The sequence below is a fragment of the Anopheles bellator genome, chromosome 1 (genome assembly GCF_943735745.2).
Source record: "Anopheles bellator chromosome 1, idAnoBellAS_SP24_06.2, whole genome shotgun sequence".
NCBI lineage: Eukaryota > Metazoa > Arthropoda > Insecta > Diptera > Culicidae > Anopheles > Anopheles bellator.
The window spans coordinates 19,030,199-19,055,616 of NC_071285.1; the positions used below are offsets into that span (position 1 = coordinate 19,030,199).

Sequence of the window (25,418 nt, forward strand, 5' to 3'; positions counted from 1 at the left end):
ACAGGCGGCGGACCCAGCAAATCGGCTTCGCCGGAACATGGAAAAGCTTTTTTCCCAACCTACCGAAAGCCCGATTACAAAACCATTACCGGCCAAGTGCTGAACGGAATGACAGCAAGCCACACGCGAAGGAAACAAACATCCCGCAACGGGGTTAGCAATCAATAAAGATGGATTTATTTTCAAAAACAAAATCTACGATTAATGTCTAGGCAAACGGTGTCCGGGGCTGACGTGCCGCGATGACGTCCCGCGTGCATCAAACCATGAATTCCATTTTTATTTTCCGCACCAAAGCACACATCCCGAACGACGCTTAATGATTACACAGAAGTTCCTGGGCCGCCCGCTTCCGGCGGACCCAGCCCGGCCATTTTTCTTTCGGCAAACCGAGAGCGCACTTATCTGTCTTCTACCTCATTGAATTGTACTGTTATCGATTACGTCTAACGCGCTCCAACACTTAGGTGCACTCCTTCTCCAAGGTGTCTCCAGCGTCATCGAGCTGCACGGCAAACGGAAGTGGTTATTGGTTCGCACCGGTAAAAGGACTGGAAACCGGCCGATAAGACCGACCGCTTACTCGGTGAATAAAGTGCGCCCCTTTCCGTCTATAAAATGTGATTTCACTTCACGCCTAAGCGAGTGCCGTGTCTCTTGTGTGACGCAAGGACAGCGAACCGCAGAGCCACGAGCGCCACCGGCAGCGGAAGTGTCTAGACGAACGCAAACCTCTAAAGCTCCTCTCCATTGGAGAAAAATCAACGTTAAAACTTTTCTCACGTCTGGTGGGTCTGGTAGTTGGTGGTCGTGGTGGGTCCAATGGAAGAAAGCTGCTGTCCTTTTCGAGAGGTTTCATTAACTACGGCGGGGGAGGGGGTGGTGATCCGGATCATCCCGAACCGTCGGTAAGACAGGTTCCGCACGACCGCGCCCGGTGCCCGCTCTTTCACCGACCTGTCAACTTGACAGCCGTACGCCCCTGGATGTAGGCAATCCGGCAACCTTTCTAACTTTTGCCACGCTGCGGTGGCGGCGGCGACGGTGGATTGATGCCCTTCCGCTTCCGGAGCGACTCGGTCGGACCCTGCGTGGGTCGCAGCAGCTGGCGGAAGTTGAACGGCCCCAGGTACGAGTCGGCATTGCGGTCCTTCTGGAAGATGATGGCCTGCTCGACGGAGTCAAACGAGTTGAGCGAGTTCATGCCGCTGCTGCCACTGCTCAGGCTCGAGCTGTTCGAGCTGTCGGCCCGCTCCCCGCTATGCCCCCCGTCGCCACGGGACCGCTCCCGCTGGTGGTGCACCGGTGGACCCTTCACGTCGATGTTCAGGTACTTGGACACGTTGAAGTTCTGGTAGTCCTTGTCCAGCGTGTACCGCTCGTCCGACAGGCTGCCGCCACTGTTGCTGTTGTTCGTACCCTTCGTGTCCATCTGCGCGGCGAAGGAGGTGACGTGCGGACTGAACCGGTACACTCCGTTCAGAAGCTCGCACACTCCCTGCCCGCAGCTCAGTTCCGACTGGCGTTGGCGTGCTTTTTGTTGCTGCTGCAGTTGCTGTTGCTGCTGCTGGTGTTGTAGCTGCTGCTGCTGGCGCTGGTACTGTTGCAGTTGGGCCAGCTGCTGCTGTTGCTTCTGCTCGGCCGCCTTCCGCCGGTGGTTGACCAAGAAGTTCGTGTCGCCAAACATCCGCATCACCGGGCTCTTGCTGTCGATTTTCGTTTCCTCCGAAATGTTCTGGTACTCGTGATGCTCAATCAGCCGCTTCTGGGGAACCTGTAGCTGAGGCTGCTGCTGCTGCTGGGGGTGGTACTGTTCGTGTTCGTCCCCGAGCCCGGCAAACCTGCTGACCATCATGTCCGGTTCCTTTTTGCCGACCGGCGACGGATGCTTCTTACGGCCGGCCGGTTCCTTGCGCACCTTGTCGACATTCGCGGACGAACCGGATGAAAGGGCCGAACCGGACGAAGTCGATGTGGCCGATTGCATTGCCTTCTCGCGCTCCTTCTTGGCCTTCTTCTCGCGTTTCTTGCGCTCCTTGTTTTCCTTCTCGCGTGCCTTCTGTTCCGCCTTGGCCGCCTTCTTACCGCCGAGTCCACCGAGCAGTCCGAGGCGTAGCGCCGGTGAGGCAGCTTCCCGGGTGGGCGATCCGATCGGAGATTGGCGTACCGGCGAGGGTTGTGGGACCGGATCAGGGGCAGGTTCACGCTGCGGCTGCGGCTGGTGGTTGGGTGAGTAGCGTAGAATCTGTTGATTGTTCGGATTCAGATAGCTGAACGCCGGAATGCTGCGTATGTGGCCCGGTTCCTGTCCATTCGGCGACCTGTTGACGGGTGGAACAGAGAATGGGAGTGAGTTAACGACGATACTAACCAAGGTGAGGCACACAGAATGGTAATGGAAGGATCGAGTGAGGTTATGGGACGAGACACAGAATCCAGCAGGGTACAGACCAAGAAGCTGAATGTTACATGAACAACACAAATCTGAAGGAGTCCCACATTTGCTTTACCTGTTCTAGTGGCTCTCTCTCTACCTCTCTCTCTCTCTCTCTTGTCTAGTGACTGTAGAGAAAAGACGGGTTCTTCTGGACCTCGGAGTCGCTGTTAGTGGTTAGTGCACGCTTGTTCTTGAGTGGACTTTTGTGGGAAAGAAAGGTTACGTGGTGCAGATTAGTTGAAACGGATTAGGTGCATTTCAGGCTAGTAGTGGTTATTGTTTCTATCGAACTGGGCAATCTTGCCGACCAATCCCAGCTGAGCCCTGGTAGTCAGCAGCGTGCAGCGTGTGTTAGAAAGAAGTGCTTCATTTATTAATCCTTGCCATCACGACATGTTAGTTTTGGTGGAGAAGGCGGTGAGAGCTGTGCTTACCGTGCCAGACCCTTGAACTTGTCCTGCGGTGTGCTCTCGGTCGCCTGGAACGCCTGATGCCAGTTGCTGGAGAGCTGCTGCTTGCGGTCGCCCAGCTCCATCTTGCGCTCCCCGAGCATATCGTTACGGTTGACGTCGATCCGCTGCGAAGGTTGCTGCATGTTACGTTGTCTGTACGGGCGGACGATAAGGGTAGAACCAAATTAGACACCTCGATTTCTGGATCCGTCGAATTTGCTCCGAAACAAACAACTCATGAAAACGGCACAACACAAGCAGGTGAAGTGATGATCGATCGACAGGAGGAAAATTGATGACTCTAGAGGGGACTACTTCTACCGGAATGTCTGCTGGCAGGCTGGCTGTGTCTACTCAAAAGTCTGGCTTCACACTCACACTATCGTTCGCTTTCATTCTTCTTCTCTAGCCACTCGCTCGCTCTCGCTCTCTCTCAGACGTACACCCAGATCATAAACCAACTGCAAAGCGAAAACGCTAGCAGAAGCATTAGAAACATGTGCAACAACCTTTGCGAGCGCAGGTTGCGCTCCACCTCGTAGAACGGCATGTCCCACGGGGAGATGTCGTCAAAGTCCGACACCGGCGGTGGACTTCTGCCGCGTAGAAGTGGAAGAAGAATTGGTTATCCATTTCCCCACCTACTTCGGTTCGGTGGCCTACCTTTGGATCAGTTCCTTCGTCATCTCGTGGTCACAGTCCATGCTTCGAAGCGAGCTATACTTGGCGCAGTCACCGCCCGGCACGGTCCCGAGCAGGCCAGGGACCAGCACGAACCCGGGCGGTCGCCGATAGTCGTGGGGCAGCTTCTCGATCGTCTCCAACGGCACGCCACTCTTGTTTACGCGCAGATTCCGGTGCACCTCCTGGTTGAGCATGTGCACGTTCTGCGAGAACGCAATCAGATCCTGCTGCTGGTCTTTGGTGCTGAGCGGTTTCGGTTGCGGCTGCGGTGGGGCCGGTCCCTTGCGAGATGCCTCCCGATTATTCTTGGTCTTCTGTGTCCGGTAGTAGCGCTGGATAATGCGAGCCGCGTCCTCCTTCGTGAAGCCCTCCTTCTGCATCATGCGCTGCGCTTCAACCCGGTTCTTAGCGATTCCGAGGATGTACTTCGTCTTCGCCTCAATCTCCGGCGTCATGCGCAACTTGCGGATGGTGTACCCACGGTAGTAACTCTGGATCACGATCGCCGCCCGTTCGTTTTCCTTGTTGTGGACGTTCGACTCCGCACCGCTGCGCCTCTCGTGAGGATGCGCGTTCTTCGCCTCCAGCTGGTGGTTCGACAGCTGGTGGATAAGCTTCGCCTTGGCCAGCACCTGTTTGGCCTTGTTTTGCTCTGCGGTAAGAGATAAGTGATTAGTGGCTCCTGGAATGGAATGTGGAACCCGAGCCCGAGTCAGTACCGTTGTTCTTCTTCTCCTTCGCCAGCCGCTCCTTCTCGAGCCGTTCCTGCTCCAGTCGTTCGCGCTCCTGTTTCTCCTTCAGCAGCCGCATGCGGCGCCGTGTCAGCCAGCCACGGACGTGCTTCTGAAGTGTTACGGCACTCAGTGCGACACGCTGTTTCTCACGCCTGTACAGGGCCTTCGCCAGCCAGCGTCTCACGCAGGCCTGTACCAGAATGATTTTACGAACCTACGGGCCAGAAAAAGGCGTATAAAACTACGTCTAGTAGCTTGCCGCCGTGCCAGCGTACTTACATGCTCCTCGTACAACTTGGACAGGTACTCCACGTGGTAGTACTTGAGGAACACTTTCGACTTCCCGAGTGCCCATCCATCCATTTTTAGACGCACTAAAAGTAAACGACAAGATTCCCGATTCGACACGACACGCTCGTCGAAGCTGTACGCCAGGAAGCAGTATCTGAGGAGGAAACGGTACGTTACGTTAGGGTTCCACGCCCGACCCGGCCCTTACTTACTTTCGCAAAAAGTCCGCAAAGGTGAACCGATGGCTGAACCCGTGCTGCCGGATACGGATCGTCTCCAGCACGCCGGTGTACCGCAGCTGCTTCAGCACCTTCGTCGCTTCAAACGTTTTGGCCGCCTTCAGCTCGTTCGGTTTGATGCAACGTATGAACTGAGGCGTCCCCGTCACCATCTTCTGCAGCAGGTCCATCAGCGAGTACCGGAAGTAGGTGGCCACCGTTTGCTGGGCCCGCGATTGTGAGGCGAGCCCACGCGAGTTAAACTTCTCCTTCGTGTCCACCTTGATGAAGCTGGACACGTTCTGGCGCGATCCGGTGTCCTGGATGGCCGAGTACAGGTTGCCCGTTTTCGTGATCGGACACTGGAACAGGAAGCGTATCATGTCGTACTGGCTCTGGCGGATCAGCTGGATGATTTCGGCCGGCAGGAAGTTGCGGTTCTTCTCCAGAAACCCTTCCGCCTGGTAGACGACGCGCCCGGCAAAGTGGTGGATCGCGAAGCAGACCGCGTCCGACTTGGGGCGCTGGTAGAACTTCGACTTGACGTTGGTGTGGAATTTTTCTGTGGAGTTAGGGGCATGCAAGAGGCAACGTTAGAGCTGGCGCTGAGGCCCAAGTCCAACCAAGCAGGCTTACCAATCAGGGAGCGATCCGTGGAACGGGGGAACCGTGATTCTTCATCCAGAAGCGCCAGGAGGCCCAGCGGGCGACTCAGCAGCATGTCCAGCACCGGACGGTTGTCGGCGAACTCCACCAGATCCACCGGAATCCCTTCCGCCATATATTCCTGCCAATTAGAGAAGGCACTCGTTGGTTTCAATTCTCGACCGGATTTAGTTCAAACGACGCACGACTTACCTGCTGTTCCCAGGTGAATATGTGCTGGTTGAAGTAGTACTGAATCTGCTCGTTGGCGATGTTAATGCACAGCTGCTCGAACGAGTTCTTGCTGAAGTTTTCGAATCCGAAAATGTCCAACAATCCAATCGCCAACTGTTCCGGGCTGCAACAGAAAATGACAAGCATGAGTTGGTCGATTCCCACAGGTTCGGCTCCCCAAACGGACCTACCTATTGTTCAGACGGTTATGGACCAGCAGGAGATTGATCTGGTTGACCATCCAATCGAACAGCCGGCCGTACAGACCCTTGGCCATCGCGTCCCGGGCCGTACACGCTTCGGCCACATTGTTGTGTCGGGTGATCGTTTCACCTCGCGTTACGACCGAATTCGAGGACAGCGCGTCGAGCAGATCGGCCGAATCGACACCGAGCAACTTCGACACTCGGTGCATCGGGGCAACGTCGATCACGCGAGCCCGACTGTCCGTGTTGTCGTTCGCTTCCATCTCGCCAAACTCGATGTCACCGAGATTCAGGATGGCCGCCAGTACCCGGTTCACCATGTCGATCTCTTCGTCCTTGAACCCGAGCACCTTGAAGCTCGCCAGCAGCTGCTTCCAGCGGTCGACGTTCGTCTTTGGTAGTGTCGCCGTCTCCTGCAGATACCGGTGCGTCTTCCGGTACGACGGGTGCAGGTAGTACTCCTCCAGCCGGCCCTCCGCCTGCAGCCCATCGTACATGTAGTAGAACACGTGGAAGTTGCCCTCCCCTTCGGCCTGCTTCACAACCCGGCTCTGCTCGAGCAGATACACGAAGATACGGGCTCCGTTCACCTTGCCACTCTTGGCCATCGTTAGCTCCAGGTACTTGCCGAAGCGCGAGCTGTTCGAGTTGATGCCCGTCCGGGCGTTGCCGAACGCTTCCATGATCGGGTTCACCTGCAGGATGCGTTCCTCCAGGTTCTTCGTGACCGCCTTGCCGAGGTACACCAGCTGCTTGAGTAGCAGGTTGGCACTCTCCGTCTTCCCCGAGCCGCTCTCACCCGAGATGACGATCGCCTGATTCTGGCGCTGATGTACCAGTGCCTGGTGGGCCGCATCGGCGATCGCGAAGATGTGTGGTGGATTATCGGACCGAGCCTGGGCCGTGTACTTGTGCTGATGCTGCGTCGTGTACAGCCCGACCTGACTGAACGGATTCACCGCGATCAGGATGTCGCCGATGTACGTGTAGATCTGGTTAGTCTCGAAGCGCTTCTGGAGCTGCTCCACGATCGCATCCTCCGTCAGCACGTCCAGCGCCGCCAGATCATCGATGTACATCTTCTGCGGCTTCGATTTGCGGTCCGACTTCAGCTTGCCGTACTTGGTGGTGGCAATCGCTTGACTTGGTGCTCGTCCATCCTCTCGCTGGCGCGCAATCTCCGACCGGAGCTCCTGCCGGATCTGGTCCACGTACGGTCCAACACTCTTGAGGAACGGGTGCGTCACCAGCTCCTTCGAGAACGGGCGTTGCTCGAGATCCTTCACCAGACACTCGGAGATAAAGTCCGACAGCGCCGAAGAGTACTGCTCCGGGTGGGCAAGCTTCGGCGGTGGATTGCGCGGTATCTGGAAGAGGGCCCGCATCGGGTGTAGCTCACAGAGCGGTGGATCACCCTCGGCCAGCTCGATCGCCGTAATGCCAATGGACCACACGTCACACCGCGAGTCGTACGATTGGTCAAGCTGCTGCTCGCAGGCAATCACTTCCGGCGCCATCCAGTACGGCGTGCCGACGCTCGTGTTTCGCCGGGCCATGGTCGCCGCCAGATGCGAGCTGACCCCGAAGTCGACCAGCTTCACATGGCCCGACTCCGTCAGCAGGATGTTGTGGCCCTTGATGTCCCGGTGCATGCAGTGGTTCTCGTGCAGAAACACGAGCGCCTGCACCGTTTCGCGCAGTATGTACGCGATCTGGTTGTTGGACAGCCGGGCCCCCCGGCTGCGCAGACCTTGAACCAGATCCGTGACGGAGCCACCGGTGCACAGCTGAAAGTAGGCGAAAGCGCAAAAATTAGCACACGGAAATTGGCCACTCCAGGCCAGGCCAGGCCAGGTGGTGGTTAGGCAACAGGCACGGTTCCGCGATACTGATCATCCCTCTCTATCGTTTTGTCTCTCTCTCTCTCTCTCTCTTTCTAACCTCTTATTTCAAAAGTGATGAGTCTTCAACTCAAACTGTACGAAATTTGAAAAGCTCTTTTCCACCTCGATGGTTATGTTCATAAACAGAATTGACATATTTGAGGCTCGGAAACCCCATACGTCGTGCAAGAGAAGCCAATGCACCAACAACAAGTGACTGTTTGGTTCGGATTTCGGTCTGGCAGCATCATCGGCCCATTTTTCTTCAAAAATGAAGAAGGAACCGTATTGAATAGAAGCTGAAAACTTGGACGACATTTGGTTTCAGGAACAGCCATACAGCGACAGCCATAGTCGATATTTTGCACCGCATCTTCGGAGCGCCGAGTAGCGAAAGACGCACGAGAAGTTGGCGAAAATGCATCCCCAGACCCTGGATATGGGCTCGAATCTAATAATGTCATTACTATACCGCCCGGCAATCAGACTATTGATCATCCAGTAGTTTCTGTGACTTTACTTAATGGTTCCGAAACGTCGTTCGCACCCGCTGTTAGGGCCCCTATAATGTGACCGCTCAATGGCCCGGGGAAGCCCCTGTTGGCTCACAGTTATTTCCACCCTATCGACCGGCGGCCTGATGCAACCACGTCCGTGGTTTGTTCGGTGAGGTCAGTTTTATAAAACGGTGATGAGAGCTGTATCCACCCGGTTTTCTTGTCCAGCACTGCTGGGTACTCCTTCGCCAAAAATAGAAACCCATTGCCGCACAACCGTTAGTCATCCGGGCGAAGGACTGCGCCCGCGGAAACCTATCGGCAAACCGGAGCAATTCCGTGACAATGGCGAATATCGTGGGTGGGGGGTGGTGGTGAGGTGAATTTATTACCGTCCTCTCCCTCTCTATCTATCGGTCGGTCGGTGGCACGTAAGAAAATGACTGCAGACCTGCCGGGAGACGGCGACTCTACGCGCAGCGATCGATAGCGATGCGGAGCCCGGCCCGGACTGACTGGCTGACGTGCGACTATAAGTTATGTCAACAAGCAAATAAACGCTCCGGCTCCAGCCCAGCCAGCATTACCGGTCGTGCACCACCACCACGATTCACATTAATTGCAACCGTAAAACCCTGCCAACTGCACCACCACCCGTCCGGTGACTTGTTTGCGACAGTCACACGGTAGCTTCCTCATCTTCCCGCCGAATCGCGGGTCGACCGGTGATTCCGCCGATTGGCAGCTCGAAAGTCACGAAATTATCAATTATGTTTTGGCCAAAGTTGCGAAACTGTTAATTATATTTTCTCCCGCTGAGGTCGAAAAAGAGGTCCAACGCCTCAAAGACTTCGCCAGACCTCGTCGCCGTCACCCGGTGACCAGACGTGGATTAGCGAAGGGATTGAATGATACTTTCATATCTAAAAGCGATTGTTTGTTTTCCTTTCGTTTTGGATTGTGATTAAGATTTCAAGCAGAAAACAGAAGACTTCCATGGCGGAAAGGAACGCCAGACTATCTGTCCCACGCCCGTTCGGTCAATGTCCCCGATTATTGGGCACCTGACTGCCTTATTGAGTTGTCCCATTTTATGCTCGACGAAAATCGGGAAACCTGGCATCTTTCGAGGGGGATACCGTTCACGGGAGCGGAACAGAGTGGACACTTATCACTTCCCCTTTCAAAAGTCCCAGCTCGAAGATGATGTGGATTTTTCTAAAATCCCCACATCCGGGGGCCTCCGGGTCCCAAAACGCCCCCAGACAGCTGCAGCTGATCGGTTTCATTTTTATACGCACTATAGTGCTTCTCCTTCACTCTGCAACTCCTTAATCTTTTACTCTCTCTCGCTCTAGAGACATATTTTATGAAACTGTCTCGACGGAATTGGTAATGGGCGAAACTCCACACTCCACGGCGACCAATAAAAACCCGTACGCCGGGGCCGTGTCGAAAGTGACGTTCGATGGCGCTAAGCTTGGCTCGGTCGAAGCTGCCAAAATCTCCGCTCGTCGTCGGCTTGGCAGTCGCACTCTTGGTTCCCAAAGTTCGTTGGGAAAAGAAGATGAAGCGATCTCGGCCCTGCGCTGCGCTGTTTCGCATCTCTCGAACCGCCGGGTTGGCTTAAGTCTTAATTTGAACTTTCTTTCCCCTTTGTTGCCGGCGTGGCACGGCCGGCCGGAGAAACTCCCGATGGCGGCGGCAGGCTCGTGCCAGGCCACTTCTTGAGTGGAGCCCCGAAAACGAAAGTACTACCCGCGGAGTAGAGCTTTCGATCTTCGAGCTGTGGCTATTGCCCTTGCCCAACCTAGCGCCGGGGTTTCAAGGTTGGCACCGGTGTACGACAATCAAGTTCAACAAACAGTTTCAACCCGAACAGCACCCCGGGAAAGTGAAACACCTTTACGAACTCGTGAAAGATTCGAGCTGGGTGTAGCCGACTTGTACTGTTCAGAGTCCATCTAAGAGAACCCGAATGGGATTAGCCTGCCGGTCAGTTCCTGGTACAGTAAAAAAATAGACCAGACCAGACCAGGGGTTCGGACTGGAGGATCGACTTGGAGCGTGACCTCAATCACTGGGACTGGACCTCAGAAGACCAACGTTAAGACACCGGAGACGGAGAAAGATCTTTAATACTACCGCAAAACTACACGAAACGGAAATAGTTACTTGTAAGTTACACATTTTGTGTCCATTAGGTCGGACGGTCTGGAAGAGGTCAGTCGGACGACACTTCTCGCGGTCGGTTCCCCAACTACACCGTCTGGTGGGCGATTAGTGTTTCCAGCAATGCACTTCTCTTCACATTTCCGCTAGTTCCTGGTTAGGGCCACAAGATTAAGATCACACACTCCCGCGGGCGGCTCGGTCAAGTACCTTCCGGACGATAATCACTATCAAAATCATCCCGATCCGAGAGACGGCAAGCAGGAGGACCAGAGAGAGGACCACCACGCACTAACGGGACACCCAGAACTAGCCAACGATCACTTGGCGGTTGCACTTCCTGTTCCTTAAGCTGTTCGCAGAGGCCCACCGCTCCCAGCCGTCAGATAGAGTAGCTCATCGATTGGTACTAGAAAACTAGGCGACAGGCTCCTAGGTTCCGGCCAACAGGGAAGGCTTTCCAGTTGCATCCACCGTCCACCACGCAGAACCACTTTTCACCGACTGACCAACTGAACCCGGCCGGCCGATCGCCGAACTTCCGATCTTCACGCCTACCCGTCATGGGGCGTGCATAATTTACGATCATCTCACATGCACATATTTGATTTACTTCACTCTCTCTCTTTCTCGCTCTCTCAGCCAGTCCGTCTGTGATCTTCGCAATCATATCGCGATCGCGATCGCTCACTCTCACACACCCACCGGACCGGTGCACCGACCCCGGGTGGAAGATCTCGGGGAAGATCCTGTTTACCAGGTCGGCACCGCAAACATGGCGATGGCTTTCCCTGGACTACTTGCCGGGCACGGGCACTCCCTGTTAATGAAATCTTTAGGCCGCCTGTTGAATACGCACATCGGACCGCCAGCCGCGGATTTCATCTTTCTTCCGGGGCGCCCAAAATGTTCACGGTCACCAAACAACAATAATTTAACAATCAACATCATGTTGTTGGGTCCGGTGCGGGACTTTCTTTCGAAGTGCGAAGTAGAGTGCGAAGAAGAAGAAAAACCACATACATCGTGGCCAGCGCTCAATTACCATTCAGCACCATAATTTTCCCTCATTTTGGGGCCCTCTACGAGCGCCGGTGCTAAGCGGTTCCGTTCGCGGACCACCGATCGCGCACCGATTTCGCGGTCACGGCCCGCGCTGTGACACTCCACTGATCTACATTTTGCGGAATGGCCTTGTAAACCCTCTGGAGCCGCGGCACGACTTACCTCCAGCACGAACCACAGCTGGTCATCCTCGACGGTGGTGCCCCGCTTCAGGAACAGGCCGGCAAAGTCGGGAATGTTGGGATGCTTGGAGAGATCGCGCAGCACCAGGTACTCCTCCTCGATCTCCTCGATATTGTCCGCGATGCTCTCCAGTATCTGAAACCGCCGGGATGGAAGAAAATCGAAAGATTAAACGTGAAATCGTTCGCCCCGCTGAGCGCCCGGTAAGGGTTAATTTAGTGAAACCGGTGGTGGCCATTTTGCTTCTCCTTCGTTAAATTTACCATTATTGTATTATCATTTTTTGCCCTCTCTCTTTTTACCATCTCGATGGAAACGATGGAAATCGGAATCAATACCGCACCGGAACCATCTCGGAAGTATCGATCGGTTCGCTTCGGACCACGGCCGCCCAAATTATGGCTACTCTAATAACTCGTTTTTTGTTTGTGTCCGCCAAGGTAAAGCGGCAGGGTCCTAAATTAAACCCAAGCGCCGAGGGCTCCCAAGGCAAACCCAACTCACTGCACAGTAGCCGAAGGCCACAGTCGATAAAAAGTGGAAGATAAAGAAAATTATGGAAAATCGCTTCAAAATGCATTATTCAAGTTCGGAAAAGTGATCCAAAATCAAGCGACCGCCACGGCGTCTGCCTTTTATCAAGGAAGCAGGAGATACGAACCGTAAAACAGGTGGCTCGGTCGGTAGATAGCGCGTTAATTGCCACCCTGGAGCACCCGTTGCAAGTTTGGTTGACAACCGACACCGTTTGTTTGTGTTTGAGTGAAATCCTAGATTTACGATTTTTGGGCATTGTTTTTACTTCTGTTGTGCCATTTCTTTTGCTAGTTTAGTTTCTTCCCTCTTTTGTGCGGAGTTTGCTATTCATACGATTTTTGTCATGTTCAATTTATCATTCCTTATTATTGCGTTTTTTTCTGTAATTGTCTTCTAATTTTGTTTTGCTTCTGGCTACTTATGTCTAATTGACACCAAAATGAATCATGCCTGTTGATTATTTATGGCTTCGTTGAAAGTTGTTTACAGTATAATCGATTTTGTGTTTTTCTCTTCATTTTCCTAGTTGCATTCGATGCAGTCTTTCCATTTACATATTTTCACATTTGTTTTATTTAAAACCTCAAGGCTTATCCGCACTCCACATTCTTCCCGGCATACGGGGTCACGTGCTGGTGACAGTAAAATCAATTAAATCACTCTTCACGAACCGGTGGGGCTTCTTCTGACACTCGTGCGACCATTGCCACCAAACGCGGAATATCCGCTTCGACCTTCCGGTAGCTTGATTGCGCTGTTTTTCGAGCACCGATCTATAATCCGATCAGTTCCTCGAGCTCCTCGATCAATACCCTCCCCCCAGCTATTGTCTTTTCCTTGTTGTTGTTGCTTTCCACACCCTCCACGGTTGGCGCTGCGAAAAAAGCAAGCGAAACCCGTAATCCTAAACGCCTGAAACACCCTCTTCGGCCGGCCATTGTCTGCTCCGGCCATCACGAAACACTTCCGAAAAGCGCGTTCGGGTGCGTACGATGTTATGTTCGCCTGTTGTTTTCTTTTTATTGTCCGTTTTCTTTTTTCTCACCAAACGCTTTGCATATCAATTGGGAACGTAAGCCAAACACAGGTTGCGGGTGGCTCTCAGACAATAATCAGGGCCACCGGCAGAGTCCCACACACAGCGGGGTTCGACACTCACGTAACATGTTCGAAGGGCACACACCCGGTCCGATCCGGTGGTCCCCGCAGGTGTGCACACTGCGCCATCCGGAAGCTCTGCGGCCCAAGCATGCCAACCAATTACGCGCGGAACATGTGCGGAACTCTGAAGAGCACGTTGCCAATTGGACACGACGCTAAGGGGGAGATGGGATTGGGAAAAGCTTCTTCTTCGGTTTCTTCACGCGTCACACCGTTTATGTTGGTATCTTGTTTCGTTTTATTCGCTTTTTATCGCTGTAACAACCTTCAACACGGCCATTCAATTCACGTCTTGCGTTGGAGATTGGGCCGGGCCATTGGACTTTGGTGTCTGGTGGTTTGAAATATTTTTACTAAAGATTTCTGAATCCTTCTGGACTGGACAATGTTGTACACTCTTCAGTGAGCCTAGCATCTCCACTTATCAGTGTGTTTCGAGCTTATCTCGAAAACCGTCTTTCGAGCCACTTACCTTGACCGCATACTTTCGGCCGGTGTGTTTGTCCTTCGCACTGTAGACCTCGCCGTAGGTGCCCTCGCCGATCAGGTCCAGCAGCTCGAACCGCTCGCTCGGATTCGGCAGCCTGCTGAAGTCCACATGCTGCGATAGTCCATTGTAGGCCATAGTCCTGAAACGGCAGCGAGTGACGAGAACGAAACGAAAATCAGCGACACAGTTAGCGCGACCTCATCCACTGCTTGCGATCAGCTTCGCACTGGAACTGGCCAGCGGAAGCGACCGACACCGATGACACCCGACGTGAACAGGGAGCCCCACAAGGCAAAGGATAACACAGCTTAAGTCCAGCCACTGGCCGACGGAAAGAGACAACGACCAACAACCGTGGCACCGAAAGCCTAGAATCAGTCCGTCGGCGGACAAGGTGTAATCTAATAGGATCATGGCGGCCACGTTTCGAACGTCCCTCTCGTCGGGGACACATGTCCGGTTGTGTGCATATCGATTGGCAGCACTCGGCTGAAGCACTGAAGAGCGATCCCTTTTGCACGTGGAGCGTAGGCCAGCAACTTTAGACCATGGCCGGTACGGTTGGTCACTCGGAAGTCGTATTTCGTATCAACCAGACTCTCAATTAACTCGAGTTTTGGTAGAAACAATCGGTTTCTATATCGGCCTAAAGTAAGCTATTACCAACCGAGCCGCTTCGGGCGCCTTCATAACGGACCCCATTACACCGAGCAACGTATTTAGCAACAATTAACAAGCCCACAGCGATGGTGCACCAGCCGAGCGGGCCGTTAAACGAGCCCCAAAATTAACCTCGGTCGGCCAAAAATTGCATCATTTGGCCGACCGTTGGGGGAGCTACCTTAATACCTCGTTTAGTGTGCCTGCATAACCCCCTAATTAACCGGCCTATTGCCGGCTACTTGGGCCAACAAGTGTGCCTTATGCGCAGCCATCATACCTTCTATGCTCGCCCCTAGCATACATGCGACTCCGTGTGGAGACTTCGAGTCGACCACGAATATTGCGGCCATTCCACTAGAGTCACCCTGGGAGTCACCGGAAAATGAGGCTCATCCTGTAAATTATGCAAAAACTCCCAGCCTTCACTCCGCACTTGTTGCACCCCGGTTGCTTCCGAACTCCCGGCTACGATGGCGCATAAAACCGGTGATGCCATTTTTTTTTTTTTCGGAGGAACCGGAGCCTGCAGGTTGAAGATTTCTTTTGGCCGTTATGCGCCTTATGCGTGCCAGACGAACGAGGGCTTCCAGGGAGGGGAGAACCGGGTGGGGGTGATATCATAAACGGGGGCTACGCACCCAACGAACCGAGCGCTAATCGCACATCGCCACACCATGCGTGGCGCGGCCTAAGTGACGACGGCGCATAACATTAGCATAACGAGATAATGGAAACAATTTATTATGAGCACATGATTTCTCTCAGCCACCATCGGCCCACCACCGGGCGCTCACCTGTTGGGCCGCGGCCTCATTGTCGTCGTTAAAGAGACCGCCCCACGACCGTTTTGAGTTAAGTTCGCAACAGTTTGTGTGTCAATTACCACGTGGCGTGGCGTATCGGAGTCTCTAAAAATTAGAAAAACAATAGACGCGATCCGGGTCGCGTGTGGATCACCCATCCATCCCCAGTAGGTGCTCCAGAGTTCCTCCCCTCAGAAACCCCCACGTCAATAATGTGCGAGAGTGTTTTTTAGTTTCGAAATCGAATCCCAGCTCGGTGCCAACCGAGTCTGGGAACTGACGGGCAACCGACCTGGAGATAGAATATGGCTCGATGGGGGTTGAGTCTTGAGTGAGGGCCGCCGCCAAGTTCACGTTGCGTTCTCACTTGACCGTAGACACTTGACGTCGAGCAGCACGGAAACGGAACCCGCTCTCGACCCGACCCGAACACGGCCAGTCACTTTCCATACCAGTCCCGCTCGGAAATAGGTTTCTAGTTCAGTAGAGGGCGCGCGCACTTGGCGCGCCGTGTAACCGATACGCGGCAACTGGAGGTTATCGTCGTCGTGGTTGGAAGTTTAGAGCGCATCGGGGTTACCTCCATTTTTTTTGGTTCCTTCTATGGTACGCCTTTTATGGCGACTCCTGGTAGCTCATTATGGCAGCCCTTGTTTTTTGTGAAGTTATAATAAAAAAAATAGTCCGAGGATTAGGCAGGTAGTTTACAGGTCTGTTTTTGCACTCCTACGTTCGGGCGGGCAGAAAGCGCATAATTTTTTTGCGTTTTTGTCAACCGTTTTTTGTTAGTGAGCCACCGTTTTACGCTTTTCTAACGCTGAGGGCTCCATTTTTTCGATTCACCGGAGCAGTTAACTGGCTCCGTTCCGTTCTTGCTCCGACGATCGCTGAGGTGAGATTAACTCCTCCCAGGTAACCGATATCACGCGTGCACCGGCTCCGGCCGGCAACATAGCGCCTCCGGCAATTAGCGTACGCAATAAATCGAGGAAACATCGAGGAGCGCCGTTATCACTTAGTGCCGTAGACCACAGACCAGTCACACTGCACCCCGGGCCCGAGTGGTATTTGCGTTTCGCTAGTTTTAGCTTTTCCCTTTTTTCCCCGCCATGATGCTTGGTTTAAACACGGCCACTTATGCTGTAGTTATGCTGCCCTGTGGGCTGGGAGCCGGTTCAGCAACCCAGCGTCTGTCAGTGACATTCGGTGAAATTCATCGCACCGCGCGGTTCAACAGTCTGTCGTCACATGCACAATGAACCTTTTAATTGGCCCCCCCCCCATCATGGCTACAACATCAGGGCGATTATGCTGAAAAGTGGAAAATTGGAGCTCAATCTTTAAACCAAACTCAAACAATGGGTGCAGAGGGTTTGTGATAACAATACGCACACAACAGCCCGGGCGCATAATCCCGCACATCATATCGATTACAAGCAAACTTAGGATTAATGTGACCGGCGAAGCAATACGGGCTCCAGATTGCAGGTCGGGTTTCGCAATCACAGCATAAGCTTCCCCAACATCGGCGATATGTTGGCGATCGCGGCTAATTAAAAACCTACACACTATTGGCCTGGGTTGCAAATATTTTATCACCTAAACGCGCAGCAATACAAATAATCAGGCCCGACCGGTGCCATGCTGCAATCACGGTGCGTACAATTTATAATCTCGAGCCCGCTGGTCGCCCAATTTCCGGTCCCGCGGGTTCCGCGTGCCGTGCGTCACACATGCACGTGACCGCGTCACGCGAAATTAATGGCTGCGGTGTTCGGCGATGGCCGATTTATGCGCGAAGCCCGAACCAGCTGACGGCAGCTGGTTTACCGGCGGCGCCGCATAAATCGTCACCACGGGAATTCATGAGAATCCGGTTGAAATCGAAAACGCGTGGAACCACAGGTTAAGGCCATGATCAACGTCAACGTCAACAATGAGGATTTTGTGCCACACAAATTGCTGGCTCGCTGCTCGGAACATGTGTTGCCTTTGCGTTGGGTACCTTTAAATAAAGCGCCACCAACGGGTGGCCCGAAAAAGCGAGAACGTTCCAACCCAAACCTGAAAAGTGAGCCCATAAAAGTCTCTAGAGGCAGCAAAAAATGAGCTAAAGTGCATTGAAACAGCAAGCGAACCAACAAACAAGCGCCTCGTGGAGCGTAACGAACGGCGCAATACGCGAGAACCGCTCCAGAATAGCACATGACACGACGAGAGAGACACGCGAGAAGAAGCTCACAAATAACACAATTTCATTCATCCGTCATCATCAATCTGAGGCGGGGTATAGGATGCAAAAGGCAACAACGAAAATCCGCCCAAACGATTGCCTCATCTCGCCCGGATGAGCGACTCTCGCGGCGCAACAAAACAGCAACGCAAACAATGCGAACGGAATTCACATGAAATTAGTCATGTAAAGGCATTCGGAGCATTCGCATACTTTCGGGAACCCACCAAACAGGGACCCCTTAATTTATGTGTACCAATATTGCGAAATGATGGGTACGCTTCAAACATTTACGATCCTGTCGGTCGCGTTCCGGCACCACGAACTGGTTATGTCAACCCGATTCCCACCGACCGAAAGAGACCGTTGCCAAAACTGTAGCCCCCCGGGGCAGGGACTTGGATCCGAGCTTCCCGTGGGTGTTAGATCATCGACATCTGAGGTAGCATCTGGGGGCCTCATTAGCCATACGCCTGACCAGACCTGGCCCCGGTGGTTTACGGTCCGGAAGCGAACCGAACTCGACCGGCCGAGTAGTCCTTTTCTCACCGCCAGCATAACAACACACACCACCGACAGCGACATAGCTCGCGGGCAAGTGTTAAAACAAAGGGGGACCATCATCGTATTTCGCGGGTTAATGAAGGCCGCTTCCTCCCGGCACGCTGCCGTAACATCGGCCGTTTGAACATTTGCGTAAGGTGTAAGCCGCAGGTTAAAGATTATCGCGCCCCAAAACCCCATACGGAACCGTGGCATCCTCGTTATGTAACCACCGACGATGATGCTGCGCCGATTGACGGGGTTTTTTTTTTCGGCCTACCGACATCCGATGGCTCTTCACCGTGGCCCGGCGCTAATGGGGACGCGGTAAGGTGCCAGACCTTCCCGGGGTGAGCACCGGGAAAGTGAGAAAGGGTTTCGCATTTGTCGAAAACAAACGATTAATTAATCGAATTAACTGGCATCCGCGCGGAAAGCCGGCAACTATCGCGCCTTCTCGTGCCCGTGTGGCCGGGGCTACTGAATGATGGCAAAAAGCGACGGTAATTAAGATGGACCGCGAGCTGAGCGCCGACCGGAGGTTCCCGGTGGATTACGCGGATTTTATTACAAGATTTGCGGAGCTGGCTCAATCTTTTTCCCAGCGTGTTGATTTCGGCGTGAATGTCTTCACTGGTTGAAGTAGCTCCGGACCCAATAATTCGGTAGGCTACCGACCTCCAGCCGTAATTGACGACCACTTCATATCATATCGAGCTCCAGCGCAGCAGCAGCAGCAGCATCATCATCGTTCATCATCAGCGAGAATTAATGCTCGTCGGGATCGGGCAGTCGTTAGCTGCCACCGGCAGATGTTGCGCCGTCGTATGGGAAGTCGAATAAATTTCCATAACAACCACACACATACACTCACAGAGACAGATGCCAGGATACCGGTTCTTGGGTAGGCAGTAATTACTGCAGAAGAATCGATATCTGCCGCTGCCCCAGGGAACCGTGGCCAGCAGCGACCATCCCGGCACATATGGCACTCCTGGTTTTGGCAATCATCCGTGGAACGTACCGGAGGCTAATGTTACACCCCACACCGGCAGCCATCCCGCTCATCTCGGCCTAATGAGAATCCGATACTGACCAGCTGTCGGCCAAGGCGCCTCGGTTGCCGAAAGGAACCGAATGATCGGTGCGTTTGCCACTTGCCATTTCGCGCGGACGGGAGTTTCGCAAAACAAAATTATGTAATTGGACCTCAACGATATCATTATCTGGTGCCCCGTGGGGTGAGGAGAACGAACCCGTTCTCGCCCGAACCCGGACGAGCACTGAAAGCCTGTCCATCTAGCGGATCGCGAGAACCATCAATATCAGTCCCGCACGGCTCGGTGCTTCGAACGAACGAAGAATCCATCGGGAGTCACGGCGTTCCCGGCGTTGCTCCAGATAAATAAACACCTCTCGTCGTCGTAACGTAGCGCCAGGTTTTTGCGTCGGCAATTTGGCAATTTTCTTTGAAATAAGTACAACATAAAAAACTAATTGTAATAATAGCCTCGCGAAACAGAACGTGAGATCCGGCCCGAGGGGCCAGCCAAACAAAGTGCAGTAACGAGGTGCAAATGAATGGTATTAGACTGCCCAAGTGCTGGGTGCGAAACGTTTTTGGAAAGTAAACATAAATTAGTGTTCTGCGTTATATAAGGCTTTTCAGGTGTCCCGCGCTCGGAACTCAGCGGCCGAGAGCACTATCATTAGAACGCTTACGCAAGTCGACGCGCTAAGACGGCTTATCGCGCAAACACAATCTAAACCCGTTGCTCACCTACATAGCCGCCTACCCACCTCACTCACCCCTCCAGAAGGCCGGACACCGGAGTGTCCAATTATGATAACTGAATTATGAATATTGACCCATAAATCAACCGCACGGTAGACCCGCTAACCAGCAGACCTCGGTAGAGCTGGCTGGCTCAGTGCTCAGATCATGCGTTAATATACGCACCGCAAACACGCAGCAACCGCCCTCGCCGGCTACCACCCACTGATGGCCAGGCTACGGGGTAGGCACCCTTCAACTTCTTAGGCGAACGGCGCTAGATGAAGATAGGGCTAGCGCGGACGATTGTTATCGGCCAAGAGGCCGCCCAGAAGACGGGCGCAAGATCGAGGCTAGCGGCACTTGAACGTGGCCGAACGTGTAAATTGCCCAGAATCAGCATGACCCAGACAACGTAGGGTGGGTTACTGCCTACCCGTTACTACTACCTTCCCGTACACAACGAGCCAAGGAGAGGATTTCCGAGTCCCGTTTCCTGGTCCGTTCCCGGGACAAAAGATGCATCAAATTAACTGCGGGCGAATCCGGGTGAGCAGCTTCTTCGGCCGGCCCTTGAAACCCCAGCAAACCCTCAGGACTGGCAGTGGTCGGCGCCCGGAAGGAAGGAAACCACCGGAGGTGGTCAATATTAGCATAATTATTACGGGCGTCACGTATCATTAGCACATACGCCCGGTAATTGGGTGACACGGTACGGAACGGAACGGCCGGTTCGGGATGCTGCTAACCGCAGACCTCGGTGTGGCCTCTCCGGTGGTGGCTATCATCAACTAGCTGCTAATGAATAGTGGGCGATAAGCCATTGGACGACAATGTTGGGAGGTAATCACGGATCACGGCATGGATTTTGTCCACCCCGAAAAGGAGGACCATGCCCAGAGTTGGAATGAATGTTAATGATTATTGGTAAACACGAGTACAACACTTTTAATCGAGCTCTTAGCCACTCGATCTACGATGGGGATTTGGATCAAAGCGGCAAACGATTTTTAAGACCTTGCCGAAAGTGTAGTGGGGTTTTCTTACTTTTTAACTACCCTCAATTGTTTTTAAGCTAAAAAAATGGCTAAGCTTCTATTTATTGTTATTAATCAAAATATGTGTTTCCTTAAAGAAGAAACTACAGTGTTTTATAATTGTGTGCGTATTTCTTATCAAAGTAAGAGTCCTAGTGTTTGTTGGCTAAAAGCCATTCAAATTCTTTTTATAGACTTATTTTTTATTAATCCGTTTTATTATATCAAAAAAGGTTCTAGAAAAAGAAACAGATGGTAGAATAAGCAACAGATACAGTAACAGATATACAGTAAAAATACTTAAACTCCCAAAAAATGCTTGATCGGTTTTGATATGTGCTTCGTCGCTGCGTGGCGAATCGCTGCATCGATTAATTGGTTTCTCGATCGATTAAGCAAAAGACGTCAGTTTGAACCCTGATATTTGCATCAATATAATCGCAAAATTTTAAGGGGTGCTTAATATGGCTCTACCCGTTCTAATAATTATTATTATTTAGTTTTGAGTTACTGGTATTTTGAAGCTTGGGCGTTTTCCAACTCAGTTTAGGTAATCGCTGCACGTTAAATTTTACAAATTGAGTAATAATAATATTTCTATTAAAATAAGACAGTCAACTCTGCCACAGTCTTCTAATGATATTGAATGTATAACAATAACGAACACTGTGACCAAACCGACAGGAATAAATCTTAATCAACTCTGCCACAGTCTCCGAATGTCATTCTGATTTACGTTAAAATCCCACACTTCTCGCATTACACCAACAGTCGGTGGACGTATTAGAGAAGATAAGTAAATTGGAAAATGTGTTCGGCCCGACAACCAAAGAAGGTACTTCCGGGCACATTAAAAGGCCCCTTGGCCGAGTGTGAGTCACACATCCCTCACCCAGCCGCCGATGCGGCCGGGTAACTTGAAACTTCCAATCCGATTATTCTATTGAAATTCGGGGCCGCCCGTCACCCAACAACGCCCAGGATCTTAATGGAGGTTTCTTTCCCTTTTTCTTCATAAAACGAATTCCATTCCAATTGTCATCATCGTCTCCGTGGTTGCGCTGCCGCCGTCAGGAGTTTCACTACGAGACCGGAAATTCACCCACGTGACCTCCGTGGAACGCGCTCAGGAGTTAAATTGTCACACCCGTCAACAAACCCGTTCCACACTCCGGGCCTCCCGGGGGGGAAGGATTATGCTAAAAAGAATGACTCGCAATCACGCGATAAAAAGTAATCTTTCGTGGGTAGAGCTCCTCTACACCTTCGCTGGAATTACGCCGGCGCTTTGGGAGAGGTGACGGTCGATCGGTGGTGGCCTCCTATGTGGCAGCCAAGCCCAATGATTTATGGGAACGATGAAGAAGACCAACCACACCGTGGATAAACCGTGACTCGGCTTCCCCGCAGTCTTCGGGAGCTCACATTCAAAAGTAGCATAGATAAGGGACCTCCGTAAGTGACGCGCGTGCTTTGTGATCCGGAATGATTGCTGCAAGGCTTTCAAAATGGCCCCTATTTGTTAAACAAACTCCATGTGTCTGTTTTGCGTCAGGAGAAGCCTCTCAGGGCAGGCTCTATTTTCTCACCGCTTTAATTGGTTCAAACATACTAAAAAACGGAGGTCTCTAAGGACTTCCGTAACAAATGGACTTACCAATTCGATGGGGACGACATTTCCATCTTGTTCCGGATCAACCGTAACAGGTCGCCGGCGTCAGGCTCGTTGCGCCGGACTCCTTTTTTGTGCTGGGCTGGGCTCCGTCCACTCGTCGGAGGGCTCTCAAGCCTTCGCCGATGGCTCATCGAAGCCTCCGGGTGGTAAGCACGGCCAGCCTCAACGCAAAAAACGAAACTCAATTCTGTGGCCCGGTGCTTATCGTCGCCCCAATCTCAATGCACCGCTGAACCGACCTGTCGGCCTTTAAGTTTCTTAAGTTTTTCTACGAATCCTCTATCACAATCAATTTTTGTAGAAACTTTTATTTTCCCCAGCTTGGGGGTCCCTTTCACACCCCAGCCCGGCCTAATCGAATGCAGGGAGTACGTTGGGGCACGGTTTTGAACACCATCCAACTTTCGCTTTGAAAGGGTGCATTTTTTGGACGGTGATACAGCGCCTTTTCGGGCGCAATCATTTGGACAATCTCCACCCAAGGCACGCGGGCCGGTTGTCGCACAGGCGTCAAGATAATTAAACATCACGCGCTGCAAAGTCCACCGCTCGGTGCTCGGCTCGGAGCCTTTGGGTATTGGCGAAAGGCCTTTCACCAACGAAACGATCGATTCCATAAATGTGTCCCCTAATAAGTAGCAGTCTTCAATCGGTCTGTCAGACGGCAATAATCATAAAACTGGCATACGAGTCCCAGCTGACAGTAAAAACCCCCCCCAAATTCCATCCACCTAACAGAATAAACCTCCGGTTCTGCGCGATTCACCTTCACCCTTGATGGACCGGATCCACAGTTATGCTCGAGAGACCGAAGAGAAAATCCGATTGCTCCACATTCTGACGCTCCGTGATGGTGCAATTAAAAGTGAAAATATGCTAATCCACGGCTGTCCACACGTGGTACGGCTCGTTGCATACGCGGTCTGTGCATACCACTGCCGCCGCCGAGTCCATTGCTCCGCATTCTGAGTGCGTGATTAGTAGAACGGAACCCCGGGTCCGGTACAGCCCGCGGCATTAAGTGCTTTTGAAGTGAAACCGGTAAACGAACGAGGAGAAAAAAAGGAACTCGCCATGTAAACCCGCTACGTGACGGTGACACGAATCCTCACTGAGCCACTGAGCCGACGATCGCTATCGTCCGGTCACGCATATCGCAGTGGCCACTTTAAACTGACCCCCTAGAACCTGAACCCCGTTTTTGTTACCCCCTTTACTACAGCGCCGTTTGCGTTGAGTAATGAACGTCCTCACGCACGTCACTGTTGCGGCGCGTCGAGCGATTGCGCGTCTATTGTTTTTCTGCATGACGTTTTCCGTCTCCACCATTGCACTTTTTCACTTACGAGGCGAGGTTTTTCTTTGCGAGCTGGCGGACAGCACAAAAACCACAGCACGCGGCCTCGGGTGGGCGTCTCTGGTAGCACTCTCACTTTAATTTAATTTAATCCTAATCAGCAATTAATCAAACTCACTTTAAGCATTTCAGCACGTAGGGCCACCCTTCTGTGGGTGTAATGTTTGTTTTATTGTTTTTTTTTTCTCTCTGGTGCATGCAAAACACTAGAGAAATGCAGAAATGCAAGGCCACGGGCTATACCCGGCCCGGGGCGGCGTGCAAATAAAAACACATTTATTTCGATCACGTGTACCCCGTCGGCTAACGATACACAACAACACCGCCGAACACAATTATCGTCGTCGGGTCGGGTGGCCAGCTGGCCGTTATCATGCCCGTTCACTTGGCTGGACTCTGACAGCCCAACATAGACGTTGATGATGCGGCAGCTTCTTCGCCGACGTTCGACGCCCAGGTGTAGATTAAATCGGCCGTTGCACGCCACTACGTGTTGGCACTGAGATAGTGGAACGTGAGCTAATTGATTTTCAAGTCCACTGACAACTGGAGATAGTTGGACCACTTGATTGAACAGGGCCTATTTATTGGCTTCGCCACTCAGTAAACAGTGGCTAGGTGAGGTCTGTAGGACTAAGTTCTAGACCCAGTCACTACACTCTACACACGCAGTACTTCCATCCAGGATCTGCTGGGACGCTGACTCCCAGCGGCACGCTGACTGCACTTCCGTCCCAAGTACAAACCCCAACTGACTCTCCGGTTGACCTCGTTGAAGCATTACACCGGCAACCCGGTGCGTGGTGGCCACTGAAGCATGTACTATCAGCACCCAAGGCGCTATCAAAGCTCGACTCTCCACGGCCCGGGGGCCCTATCAAACCCAATTGCCAATTACCGTCGTATTAGAGGCTTTCTTCGCGAGGTGCCACCTGAGACAGGGGCAGATGTGATGAGTAACGATGAGTTCGGTCAGCACATCGTCTGATTGACAAGACAAGTTCTTGTCACATCCTGGTCCGCTGTCCGTGGTCGTTGATTTCGTGTCCGACTTCTTAGAAAGAACCTTCTCCAACTCCCCCAAGCGGGTTTCGTGGTAACTTCACTAGTTCGACCACTACGAGCCCCGTAATTTAAACAGGGACCCCCGATGTAATCGTCAATCACTAACTATTCCAGCAGTGTTGGTCCACCGACCGACATCTAGTGCCCTACTATCGGGGCCACCGCTTCACTCTCCTGTGGAACCCACAAATTATGGGACGCCCCTCTTTACGCCACACCGGGCCGCCCGCTGTAGCTTTCCTTCAAACAGTTACTTTTGGGCCTACAGATGTGAGTTAGTCTTCTTCTTCTCCCAGTAAGCCCAACGTCAATAAAACTGCCAACAACCATGCACTGATTGCCGCCACCCGTACTGCTCTGCTGATGGAGTTATTATTAT

General features: G+C 52.6%; 1 protein-coding gene across 1 annotated transcript; it reads right to left on the reverse strand.

Annotated features, from left to right (window-relative positions):
- Positions 1 to 212: 212 nt before the first annotated feature.
- Positions 213 to 22,748, reverse strand: LOC131215167 (myosin-IIIb-like). The gene is made up of 13 exons (XM_058209553.1): positions 22,600 to 22,748; positions 13,872 to 14,028; positions 11,681 to 11,836; positions 5,887 to 7,688; positions 5,675 to 5,819; positions 5,453 to 5,603; positions 4,811 to 5,378; positions 4,587 to 4,752; positions 4,293 to 4,521; positions 3,553 to 4,225; positions 3,399 to 3,485; positions 2,872 to 3,042; positions 213 to 2,321 (listed from the first exon to the last, which is right to left on the reverse strand). Exons 1-13 carry the CDS (start codon positions 22,746 to 22,748, stop codon positions 1,010 to 1,012), a joined length of 5,766 nt encoding a protein of 1,921 aa, XP_058065536.1. The 3' UTR covers positions 213 to 1,009.
- Positions 22,749 to 25,418: the final 2,670 nt, after the last annotated feature.